We start from the raw sequence: 13,279 nt of genomic DNA, 5'->3' as shown, positions 1-13,279 counted from the left end.
CCCTCCTTGTGCCAAGTCAATGTGAGTCTTCAGTGTCTGCCTGCCACTTGGTTGCCCGAGCAGCACCGTGCCTGTTGCACTTCTCTCCTTGCCCAGTAACACCTCCGGCTCTTGGAAATCACATGTACATCTACACACACACACACACACACACACAAACACACACACACACACACACACACACACACACACACACACACACACACACACACACACACACATACACACTCTCTCTCTCTCTCTCTCTCTCTCTCTCTCTCTCTCTCTCTCTCTCTCTCTCTCTCTCTCTCTCTTTCTCTCTCTCTGTACACAACACTGTACATTTCATGTCATGACCAAGGGCATTGTAGCCCAGCAGGTATTTCATGAAGCTTTCACTGCACGACAGATTTTTCTACAGCAAGTCATTTTTCTCTTTTTCTCTTTAGCCTAATCTAACTCAGCTGGCAGGATGGGAATATATACCGGTATATATACAGTGCCCTCCACAATTATTGGCACCCCTGGTTGAGATGTGTTTTTTAGCTTCCAATTATTTTATTTTTTTTCTAAATAATATGGGACCTTAATGGAAAAAAAGAGAAAAATCCAACCTTCAATACAAGTGCATTTATTCAGTGGGGAAAAAAGTGCCAATAACAATATTTATTTGGCAAAAAATCCCAATGTTATGTGGCACAATTATTAGCACCCCTGTATTAGCACCCTGTTAATATTTTGTACAACCCCCTTTTGCCAACAAAACAGCACCTAATCTTCTCCTATAATGTTTCACAAGATGGGAAAGACAGAAAGAGGAGGGATCTTCAGCCATTCTCTTGCAGAATCTCTCTAAATCATCCAGAGACCTGGGTCCTCTCCTCTGTACTCTCGTCTGCAGCTCACCCCACAGGTTCTCAATGGGGTTGAGGGCAGGGGACTGAGATGGCCATGGAGGAGCTTGATTTTGTGTCTGGTGACCCTTGATTTTGTGTCTGTGAAATTTGTGGCCATATGTTTAGGGTCATTGTCTTGCTGAAAGACCATTGACGACCCAGCTTCAGCTTTCGGGCAGGGGGCAACAGATTTTGATTTAAAATGTCCTGGTATTTCAAAAGCATTCATGATGCACCCTAACAAGGTTCCCAGGGCCTTTGGAAGCGAAACAGCCCCACAGCATCACTGACCCACCCCCATACTTCCACAGTGGGTATGAGGTGCTTTGTCAGCATGCGCATCTTTCGTGGTACGCCAGACCACTAAGAGTGTTTGTTGCCAAAAGCTCAATCTTGGTCTCATCTGACCAAAGCACACGGTCCCAGTTGAAGCCCCAATACCGCTTGGCCAACTCCAGACGCTTGGCGTTTATGATTGTGAGTGAGGAAAGGTTTTCTCCGTGCATGCCTCCCAAACAGCTTGTTGGCGTGTAGACAGCGCCTGATGGTTGATTTGAGACTTTGTGACCCCAGGATGCTGCTACCATTTGTTGTAATTTCTGTAACAGTGAGCTTTGGAGATCTTTTGATTTCTCTTGCCATCCTCCTCACTGTGCGTGGTGGCAAAATAAACTTGGGTCCTCGTCCAGGCTTGTTTACCACTGTTCCAGTTGTTTTGAACTTCTTAATCATTCCTCTCACAGTGGATATGGGCAGCTGCAGTTGAGTGGCAATCTTCTTGTAGCCTCTGCCTGACCTGTGAAGGTCGACGCACATCTGCCTCACTTGTATGCTGTGTTCCTTTGTCTTTCCCATGTTTAAGAGTGGATAAGAGAAATGGCCTCGGTGTCACGTCATATTTATACCCCAGGGAAACAGGAAGTGATGAATTACTAATTAAATGTTCCTACATACTCTGGTAAACTTTGTAAACTACTGTAGAAATGACAGAAATGCTTCAATTATATTTATTTCCTGGGAATTGTTAAGGGTGCCAATAATTGTGGAACAGGTGATTTAATGAAAAATAATTATTTTTTAGTCAGGGATTTTTTTATTTTCTTACAATTCATTTGAGTTGAAGGCTACATTTTCCTACAATTTTCAGTGTGACAGTATTCTTCTGCAATAAACACTGAATTTATTTCAAGGCTTTTAACACATCTCAACCAGGGGTGCCAATAATTATGGAGGGCACTGTATATATATATATTTTTTTTTTTTTTAAAGAAGGACACCAGTCCTAGGCACTATTCCAAGTTTATTGTCCATCAGACGTTTCAGTCTTAATCTAAATCTTAACCTTAACCCGGTCTTCCTTGGATTGTAATGATACAATGAATGGATTGTAGCAAAGATTATAGACTGTGAAACCGCTGAACGCTGATTGTTTGTGTTTTTCTCCATGTATTTTTCAAAGTGAGTTGTCTGCACACTTAAAATCCTTTTTGTTGTATTGTATTATCTCATGGCAAGATTACGTTTCGACCTCAACAGTCTTCTTCAGATTCTCCTGTTGAGGTCGAAACGTAATCCTGCCATGAGATAATACAATACAACAAAAAAGATTTTAAATATGCGGACTTCTCACTTTGAAAACTACAGTTGGCCTTCGTCCTGCACCTTTTCCTGGGATGTGCACAATCCTCTCTTCAACCACTGGCGTTTTTCACCTTCACAGGTACATGGCCCCAGAGGTGCTGGACGACACTATCAACATGAAACACTTTGAGTCTTTCAAGCGGGCGGACATCTACGCCATCGGCCTGGTGTTCTGGGAGATTGCAAGGAGATGTTCCATAGGAGGTACGCAGGGCCACGCTTGCCTGATTATCATCGTCGTTCAAATCTCTTCGAGATTTAGTCTGACCAAGAGCATAATAATTAACATTTCCCAAACGGCATGGTTTACCCACCTCCCTTGTTTTGCTTATTGTTGTTTGCTTACCTACAAAGTGAGAGGAGTTCCCGTATTTTCTGGAACTCAGAAAGTACTTGCATTGCTCTTGACCTGACTAGTTGCAACGCTGAAAGTGTTGCGTCACTAGGGGGGCACAGCCTGGCTAGGGCCACAGGTGGTGGCCTTTCTGGCAGAGTCTGCAGTGCAGACCACCTATCCATTACAGACAAAGGCAGAGATGAAAATAAAATAATCCTCTAATATACTGTAAGTTTACAAAGCTCAGTGTGCCCCCCTCATGACAAATACTGTCAATTTTTAAAAAAGACGAGTTTTAGTAAAATATAAAAGTTGAAATATGTGTAACTCAGCATCAGATACAGTCCTATCTTGAAGGGAATATTGTAGTAAGGAAATATTGTAAACCGTAGCGTCAATGTCCTATTTTTAATCGGAGCACAAAGTTTCCTGGTCCGCCTGTGTAATGAATATGTGGGTGCGTTGCGTTAACAGGTATTCATGAAGACTACCAGCTGCCCTACTACGACCTGGTGCAGTCGGACCCCTCAGTGGAGGAGATGAAGAGGGTGGTGTGCGATCAGAAGCTACGGGCCAACATCCCCAACCGGTGGCAGAGCTGTGAGGTAGGCATACAAAAAGGCTTTTCAGTTTCAGAAATCTGGTTAAATCAGCCTTCTTCTCACCCCATTAGCCCTGCTTTATATAGTGTAGGTTGGGGGAGACAGGGTTCACAGATAGATCTTGTGTTTCAGATAACTTAAACATCATGTCTTTTTTTTAAAGGAGATTTTTCTAGGTTTGCTAAATGCTCTGAATGTATGTATTGAAATGATGGCTATATGTACCCATGGTGAAAAGAGATGTGCTCCAAATGTGGTTCTTTCGGTCTTTTTCGACTTAATTATTTGATAGGACAGTGTGAGAGGTGGACAGGAAGTGAATTGGGAGAGAGACGGGGAGGGGTCGGCAAAGGACCCGGGCTGGGAATCGTACCCGGGTCAGCCGCATGGCAGGCGAGTGCCCTACCGGTTGGCCACGGCAGGGCCTGTCCAGATGTGCTTCTATCAAAACCTCACCACTGACGCTAATTACAATGAAAACCAATTTATTAGAACCAAATTACAAAGCATGAATTAAAATGCCATATGATGATGCAATCTTTTTAATCGGTGCTTAACATAATGACAAATATTTGACTTCATACTGATTGTCACACAGCTTTTTGGATTTTTGCTCGCTTGCTTTTAGTCATCATTAAATCAAATGAATATGCATGAAAGGAAAACAAGACCTGCTATTGCCTTTTAAAAAAGCAAACCCTGCTTGTGAAAATACCTGCATTCGCATCGCTGTTTAGTTATATTCAGGCTTTTGCTGCCAGCCTTGATCACAGCTTTCGCAATGCTTCAGAGCAAAGTACCATAATCTGATTCGATAAGCCCCACCATCCCAGTACCCCTGTCCAAACACACACACACACACACGCACGCGCGCGCACGCACACACACACACACACACACGCGCGCATGCACACACACACACACACACACACACACACACACACACACACAAAGGTACAAAGGGATTGGAGACCACAAAAAGCAACCACATCAATATCTGCGGAATAGCAATAATAGCCTGTCTCTCCTTTACCTCTCTCCCTCTCTCTCTCCCTCTCTCTTTACTCTCTCTCTCTCTCTCTCTCTCTCTCTCTCTCTCTCTCTCTCTCTCTCTCTCTCTCTCTCTCTCTCTCTCTCTCTCTACTCTCTCTCTCTCTCTCTCTATATATATATATATATATATATACTCTCTTTCTCTCTATTTACTCTCTCTTTCACTCTCTCTCTCTTTCTCTCTCTCTCTCTCTCTCTCTCTCTCTCTCTCTCTCTCTCTCTCTCTCTCTCTCTCTCTATTTACTCTCTCTCTCTCTCTCTATATATATATATATATATACTCTCTTTCTCTCTATTTACTCTCTCTTTCACTCTCTCTCTCTCTCTCTCTCTCTCTCTCTCTCTCTCTCTCTCTCTCTCTCTCTCTCTCTCTCTCTCTCTGCCTCATTCACTCCAAATCAGCCCACTGCTTCATCACACTTAGCAGGAGAGCAGCTCGTCACTGCATCTGTATCAATGTGCTTTTTATTGCTGGGAAGCAGACAATTAGATCACAACCAATTTGCAGTCATAAAAGCCGGGCTAATCTAATAGCGTCTCTTGTGCCGGCGCAGGCTGCTAGGCAGAAGGCGGTAAGTAAAAGACACTATTGATGTGTGGGCTGCCGAATATTAAAGAGGAGTTGCTTGGACTCCTCCGCTGCACTCTCGCATCCCCGTGGGGAGCAGGCAGGGGAGGAATTTGACACAGCGGCTCACATCCCAAAAGGGCGCGTAGTACACATACACACACACACACACACACACACATACACACATACACACACACACACATACACACATACACACACACACACATACACACACACACACTGTTACACTTTTTTTCATTAATGACAAAAGCTTCCGCCCAGCAAGGGGTCACAGTCACAAGAAATAATAGCCTGTAAGATTCTATAGAGAGGAAGAGATTTAAAGCTATTAACTTCTACAGTGGAAAGGAAAGGGAAAGAAGGTTTTCTACTAAAATTGAAATGTTACATAAAGCTAACATTGGCTCACAACTTTTTTGGGACAGGTACTGCTTGTCTCATTCACACAATAAGAAAGTTGTCTATTGTTCAAAATGATTTAGAAACAATCATTTCACTTTTCACCTTAACCCATTGGTGCCTGATGTTGCGTTGTGCAGCATTGGCCCTGGCGCCTGGAGCTGCATTACGCAACATTCAGGCTCCTGAGATTTGAGACAACTTTATTAAATATCTCAGTTTGATTGAGATGAATGAACACATTATAATGAAATATGAGGGTCTTAGCATTTAAATGCAACTTAGGGCATATTTTTATGTGCTTCAGAAGCTGAGATATTTAGGTTTTTATAGGCTGAGGGCAGCTTTTCTTAAAATGGGCTCAGGCATTCAGTACCCTTTTTTGCAGGTGCCTTAGGCGTCAATGGGTTAATAGTCTAACACACATACAATACACACACGCACGTGCACTAACCACTGCGACATTTCCCTCCCTGTACCTTTGAGTTTGCATCCTGCAAGGCTAGCTTTTGATATAAAAATATAGTTGTTGTGGCCCGAGGCTGTCTAGACAGAGATGCCCTGAATGAAAGGCTCGGCAGAGAAGCCATGCGGCCTCGAAGATGTGCTTTCTTCCTATTCTCCCTGCAGACAGGTTTATGTGAGCTATCATATCAGATTCAGGAGAGAGGTTAATTCCTACGCTAATTGTCCAACCTTAAAGGAGAACTCCTGCCAGTTTCAAGATGCAGTTGCATTGCACGCTGCTCTTGTCAGTTGTCAGTACCCTACTACTAGGCATTTTTTGTTCAGCCCTTTCCAAGACTCTAGCCACTTTAATGGGCGCATGGATTTGTTCACATGTTTTTAAGCATCTGAACATACTCTAAAATCTTATAACAAAAGTTATTGCTGTTCTAAGGTGTCTGCTGAGTATGCTAAGACCTTGTTTTAATGTTCGCAAACCTATACCCCCATTATAATGACCAGGATTTCGGAAAGAGCTGAGCAAACAAAATGCTGCATTCATTGTCGGGTAATGACAAGTCAAGGGTAGCATGACCAACATAACTGCATGTTGAAATTGGAAGGAGTTCTCCTTTAAAGGTCAGATTAGACTTCTGCAACTGCGCTCGTCAAAACTCGCGTGGGAGTGGCCACGAACCAAAATTGTATTCATGCATCTGCGAGTTCTGCGAGGTCCGAGGTCTCGTCGCGAGTCACATTTGAAATTGCGCGATTAGGCTACTTTCACTACATTGTAAGCACTGCGGTCATTATTAAGCAATGTTGCTTTCTATCCCGGTTAGCTAGGTATTTTCACACAAATTGCAAAGGCAATGCACTGGTATCATTATTTGACATACCCAGTCTGTTTTCACGAGCAGAAAATGCAAGCATGTAAAGACAGTTGATTCTGCCGATGTGTGTTTACATTCGGTGGAGGAACGGTAGTAAAACCGCAGGCATTGTGCCACGAGTGTTCAACTGATGCATTGTTTGTTACTGTTAATGGTTTGTTACCATTGTTTGTTAGCGTGTAGCTTTGTCTATTTACACACATTTACAAACAAGGCATTAATAAAGTTTTTAACAGAATACAGCTCTGCTCTCGCAAACTACTGGCATTGCGCTGCCACAAGAACAGAACAAGGAAGTAGCGAGACGACCAATCATAGGGGGTGCATCCCAATATGCGACCTTGCCTCCTCCACTTGCCTCCTCCACTTGCTTCTCGTCATGATGACATCACTGACAACAGCATTATATTTCAATATCTTGCAAAAGCTCAATTGTAAAGTCTTTTTCTCATTTGCAATTGGGATGGTGAATGAAAAACAGTCCCTCAAAAGTTGTTGTGGCTAGGCTGACAGCTGGGAAACTTTATTGTTTTCTCCACGGAGGAGGGGCCAGGAGGCGGGACGAGGAGACAAGCACAAGTGGAGGAGACAAGGTCACATATTGGGATGCACCCAGTGCCTTTTTGTCTGCGTACTCCGCGTCCGTCCGACGGATAGTTAGAATTTTTTCGAGGCGCTCGACGACGGGCGCAGAGCCTCTGAGAGGGGGGCGTGGACTCGCATAGACAGAAAACGGACGGACGCAGATTCTATGCGTGCGAAGCATAAATCTAGCTTAAAGGTACACTGTGCAAGAAATGGTCAAAAAAGGTACTGCAACTATGCTGCTCATTGAAACTGGGCTACCTAATGCCAAATGTAATCTTAACATGAAAGTTTACTTAGTAATAAACAACTATTGTCTAGTATGGTCCAAGTAGAGTCATTTTTGCAGCTAAAAAGGGCTATTTTAGGAAAATCAAAATGGCGAAGCATGGAGAAGATCCCCCTTGTCATGTATGAAAAGTGAAAATTTTCCAGTCATAATGAATACTTAGAATTTGATGGTGGTGGTAAGTATTCATGAAAAAGGTAACGTTAGTGAATGGGCAGCATGAATTCTGGAAATAAACAACTAAAAATCTCACACAGTGTCCCTTTAAGAACATCAGTGTGTCATGATTCTCACCTCTCTTGCCCTGGCCGACAGATTCCATGTACACAGCTCAGTCTACCGCACATTGTCCTGCCCCTAATTACTTATCGGTTGTATTGTTAGCTTGAATTGCCAAATCACGTCCCCATTGTTGGACATCTCACGGCTAAGACCCTTTCCCTTGTTGGAGGCTGTATGATAGCGCTAAGGGTCTCCTCATTACAACCATATTGTACTGTCTGTCTGTTGCTGCGCAGTCCACATCTGCCGCAGTGCAGGTTGGCTCAGGTCTCGGTAGTGTTGGGGGAATCTCAGTAGCATCAAGGGTCAGATAAGGTGCTTGCATTATGAATTCATGTCACTCTGTGTGTGTGTGTGTGTGTGTGTGTGTGTATGTGAAAGAGAGAGAGTGCTGCTGTTCTTTTTATTTTGTTGATTGATGGTTGGATGGAAGAATTGATTGATCAGTGATTGATGTGAATAATTACACTCTTGTAATTAGGGAGGATTGTCCCCGTCTGTTTTGTCTGTCTTTCTGCTTCTCTGTGTGTCCACCACCGTGTTTTGGGTCACCTGTGTGTGGCGCCAAACTCACAGCACCACATGCATTTAGCATTGGCCAGGGGACCAGGTTGCCATCTCTTCTTTTTTTTTAAAGATATTTTATAAATGTATCCATCAACACTTGTTCCAGGTCATGTTAAGATTGTCTACCTTAACTGACAGAGTATGTTTTCTGAATCGGTCTATCCCAACTCACACAATGTCTTTTTGCACAATTACCTTTTTTACATTTTTTATCTTTACTATTTTATTTTATTTTCCCCTCCCTGACTATTCCTGTGTTATTTGTGTCTTGAAATGTCCATGTGGGCATTTGTGTATTTGTGTATTTATTTAAGCTACTGGATAGCTGAATTTCCCCCTGGGGATCAATAAAGTTACTCTACTCTACTCTACTCTACTGACTGCTCTTGTTTCCATTGCGTTTCCAGGCGCTGCGGGTGATGGCGAAGATCATGAGGGAGTGCTGGTACGCCAACGCGGCCGCTCGCCTCACGGCCCTGCGCATCAAGAAGTCCCTCTCGCAGCTCAGCCAACAGGAAGGCATCAAGATGTGAGGAGCAGGACAGGAGCCTCCATATCCAGCACACGACGGACGACAGCAACCCCAACACCACCTCTCCTCCTCCTCTTCCCCCCGGCCCCACAAACCCCAGCCCAGCCCAGCCCAGCCCTTCTGCTACCCATGGCCCCAGTACCACCTCACCGTCAGTCTCTCTCTTTCTCATTCTCGTTCCTCTCTCTTCTCCCATCTCTGTCTCCGAGCAATATCTCAGCCTTCTGTGATGAGAGAGAGAGAGAGAGAGAGAGAGAGAGAGAGAGAGAGAGTGAGTGAATGAGAGAGAGAGAGAGAGTGAGTGAATGAGAGAGAAAGGATGGTTTTGTATTTATTTTTTCATCAGGGTCCAGCGGCCAGCATGGCTGGCCTTAGCTGAAGAGACGCAGCCGTAAAGGGAGAAGGGGGGGGGGGTCAAGCAGGGGACGCCCCTTCGCACCCTGACGAGGGGGTGTGGTACATGTAGACACTGCTTTGTGGTCTCTGTAACGGGGACAGGGGAACTGCAGGCCACACACACACACACACACACACACACACACACACACACACACACACACTGGAGGAGCGGGGAGGAGGAGCCTGTGTCCTCAATTCCCCTCAAATCCCCCCCCATCTCCCCTGGCAACCTTGTTCTCTCCCCTGAGCTGACATCATTCTCCAACCTGAATGGCCTTTTCCTCCACCTCAGCAGCAGCGAGAGAGGGGGGTGGTTTTCTTTCATCCCTACGAGCAGGACGGGGAACGTGCATCACCTTGCTCTCCATCCCATCCTTTGCTTTTCATCTCTGGAAGCCCGGGGCTAAACCAGCGACGTGCAAAGACGGGACCCATTCCTCAGGCGAAGGGAGGGGACTCACTGGAGGATGGATATGAAAGGCAATCTGGTGTCTCTCCTCCTCAGTCACTGCGTCAGGTAGCAGCAGTCCCTGTGCACGGGCACAACCCTCACACTCACACTCACATACACAGTCACACGAGCACACGCACGCACACACACACACACACAAGCACGCACAAACACACAGACACACAGACACACCGATACACAGACACACACACACACACACACACACACACACACACACACACACACCTGCCCCCCCCCCCCCCCCCCCCCCCCCACCCCCCCCCCCCCCCAAGCCACACACACCGTTCTTTTTGTTTTCAAGTGGCACTCCTAGGCAGGACCTTTTTTTATCAGTGTCGCTACGGTCACACCCTGTGACATATGCAATATATATGCTCACTGTTTTGTATATATGTATCCATCCGTGTAGATATTCATCCAAAAAAAAGGTGAGTGTCATGGTTTTGTATGCTGATGTATTTATGCGTATGTACATATGGCCGGGTTTACATGGTGTGGTGTGTATGTGTGTCTGTACATACAGCTGTAGAGATCCATTGATACCTCTGGATTTTTTTCACTTACTGCTGTTAGTTTGTTTGTTTTTCTTACCTTGACTGATTGTTTGCATACTGTACCATGGTGAGGTTTTTTCCTACTGTGCCCATCTGACTCTTTTTGGATCTTTTTGGATGATTTTGATTCTCCACCAAAATGACCTATGTGTTATATACATTTTGAGTGCAGGTGTGTGTGTGTGTGTGTGTGTGTGTGTGTGTGTGTGTGTGTGTGTGTGTGTGTGTGTGTGTGTGTGTGTGTGTGTGTGTGTGTGTGTGTGTGTGTGTGTGTGTGTGTGTGTGTGTGTGTGTGTGTTTTGGTTGTACAAAGAGATGCCTGAGTGCCATAGTGCTGCAAGCTTGTCAGTTTGGTCAGTGACCAAAACAAACAGTACTGATATAGAAATTATTGACGATTGAGAAATTCTTCCAAACTTGATTGACACTGTTGTCAGTAGCAGTGAAAGATAACACAGCAAAAGAGGTTCTGGCGAGCTGTATGCGTTAGTCTAAGGGAGCTAAGATGTAAACAACTGCATATTGACATATTGAAGTTGAAGTTGTGTTGCACAGATGCAATTTTTTTTGCCTTTATTTCGATAGGACAGTGAAGCAATGGCAGGAAGCGAGTGGGGAGAGAGAGACGGGGAAGGGTCGGCAAAGGACCCGGGCCGGAATTGAACCCGGGTCAGTCGCATAGTAGACAAGTGCCCTACCATTAACGCCACGGTCTTAATGGGTTAAGATTAAGAGGATAAGTCTGGTTACTTATATCCAGTTGCTTATAACCTAGCTCCTTCGACCACCAGCAATTGGAAGAGTCAGAACGTGAGAAACATAGGCTACAGTACGTTGTGTGTACGCTAGTTATAATCATGCCAGTTCATGACCCTCACAACCTCTCGAGTCACAGTTAAAGGGTTATGCCAGTATTTTGGGGCTTAATACAGTTAAAATCGTTGGCTGGGGTTTATAAAGGTGGTAAAGTGTCTTATTTTTCATGTTAAGCGTTGTCTTGCTTTAAGACAAGTTAAAAGAGGGAATATGTCGCTAAGCTAATGAAAGTCAATGGATCCGTGTAGCATTGTAGCATGCTACACGGATCCATTGACTTTCACTAGCTTAGCGACATGCTCCCTCTTTTAACTTGTCTTAAAGCAAGACAACGGCTTACATGAAAAATAAGACACTTTACCACCTTTATAAACCCTGGCCAACGATTTTAACTGTATTAAGCCCCAAAATAGTGGCATACCCCTTTAAGAACAGTTCTCAACACTGTCCTGTGTGGTGCATACAGGAATGTTCATACACGACATTAGTTTCAATGTTAGTCAGCCCATTTCTTTTTACACATCACTAGATGGCTTTTTGACCGTTTGGTTGATGGCTCTGTTAATAATGATGACGTATGCGTACCTGATTTTTCTTTACATTAGCACAATTTTATCAATTTAGTCTTGTAGTGCATTTCATATCATTTACAGTCACAAGAAAGTCCCCTTTTGTGTTAAATCATTTTATTCTCTTAAATCCTCATGTAGCTGTGCCACTTCTCATCAGACATGTGACAGCCATTGGGCTGCGCTGGCTGAAAGTGGTGTGGTCTTTATACGGCTGGCCTTGTATACCATGAGTTGACGTTTGTTTGATTTTTATGTGCTACTTCTGGAGATGTTCAGCTGCTATGACATGTGACTATGTGTTGCTAAGGTTACTAAGGGCATGCCTGCCTGCAGCAGGAGGCTTTGCATCACTTTTGTAGAAAGAAAGAAAAAAAAAGCGAAGAATCTTTGACGGGCATTGTCAGCTGAGATTGTGTGTGTGTGTGTGTGTGTGTGTGTGTGTGTGTGTGTGTGTGTGTGTGTGTGTGTGTGTGTGTGTGTGTGTGTGTGTGTGTGTGTGTGTGTGTGTGTGTGTGTGTATGCATCATTGAGCAAGAGAGGGAAAGAAACACAGTATGCTTAGAACATGTGTGAGTGAGGATATGTCATTACTTCTTTTGTGAAAGGAACGCCTTGCATTTATGTGCTTTTGAGGGAGCTCAGTGCCTTGGAAGTGCCTGATATTCTCCCGTGCCATTTTGCACCATCCACACACACACAGCACACAATGTGTATTGTTAGCTTGATTAAATCAATTACAGTGCGGGGTGCTGGTCCTCATGGTCTAGTCAAGGCGTTGTTGTACTGTATTCAAACCGAGATGGATTTGAAGAGGTTTGCGGTTGTTGTTTTTTTTTTCCTTTTAAAGATCATGCATTCATGCTGCTATGACAAACGGTGAACCAAAAAAAAAAGAAAAGAAGAATAAAAGCTCTTCTGTGTCAGAGGAGTTGGACCTGAGGCCTGCCATGCCTAACTCTACCAAGCAGCTTTTGTTTTGGGACTCCTTTTTGAAGCTCCACAGACACTTTTGTTTCTTCCTCCCAGCATCCATAGCTCTGCTCCAATGCAGCATTCCGGAATCACCAGCAGCCTCTTTGCTTTTTTGCAAATCGCAGACGGTTAAACAAACAAGCTGCCATCCAGGTACTCCTCTCAGACATCCAGGTATTCTACAGCCTCTGAAGCCTCACCAGCTGTGACTGAAACCAACCGACCTGCACATCCTCTGCTCAGTATTGCCTTCTCATGTGGACACGTGCCTGTGCGCCGCCGGAGAGAGAGCGCACCACCACATGTGTGTTCTCTCCTGTGGGCGCGCGTGGGCAACCGTTCATGTTCATCAGTAGCCAACGAGTTCTTCTTCAGATCATTCTTGAATTAGCGTGGGTTC

At 44.5% G+C, this 13,279-nt stretch overlaps 1 protein-coding gene across 1 annotated transcript in view; it reads left to right on the top strand.

The window, feature by feature from the left end:
* The window catches only part of tgfbr1a (transforming growth factor, beta receptor 1 a), a 35,549-nt gene extending 25,426 nt beyond the window's left edge, over nucleotides 1–10,123 (top strand). The window contains exons 7-9 of the mRNA XM_063219110.1: nucleotides 2,596–2,720; nucleotides 3,328–3,458; nucleotides 8,970–10,123. Coding sequence (XP_063075180.1) covers nucleotides 2,596–2,720; nucleotides 3,328–3,458; nucleotides 8,970–9,095 — 382 coding nt within the window. The 3' untranslated portion in view covers nucleotides 9,096–10,123. The remainder of the gene's footprint in view (nucleotides 1–2,595; nucleotides 2,721–3,327; nucleotides 3,459–8,969) is intronic.
* Nucleotides 10,124–13,279: the final 3,156 nt, after the last annotated feature.

The sequence above is a fragment of the Engraulis encrasicolus genome, chromosome 16 (genome assembly GCF_034702125.1).
Source record: "Engraulis encrasicolus isolate BLACKSEA-1 chromosome 16, IST_EnEncr_1.0, whole genome shotgun sequence".
In the NCBI taxonomy this organism is placed as follows: Eukaryota; Metazoa; Chordata; class Actinopteri; order Clupeiformes; family Engraulidae; genus Engraulis; species Engraulis encrasicolus.
Note: the sequence above shows the minus strand (reverse complement) of the source record. Positions and strands in the feature narration are given on the sequence as shown.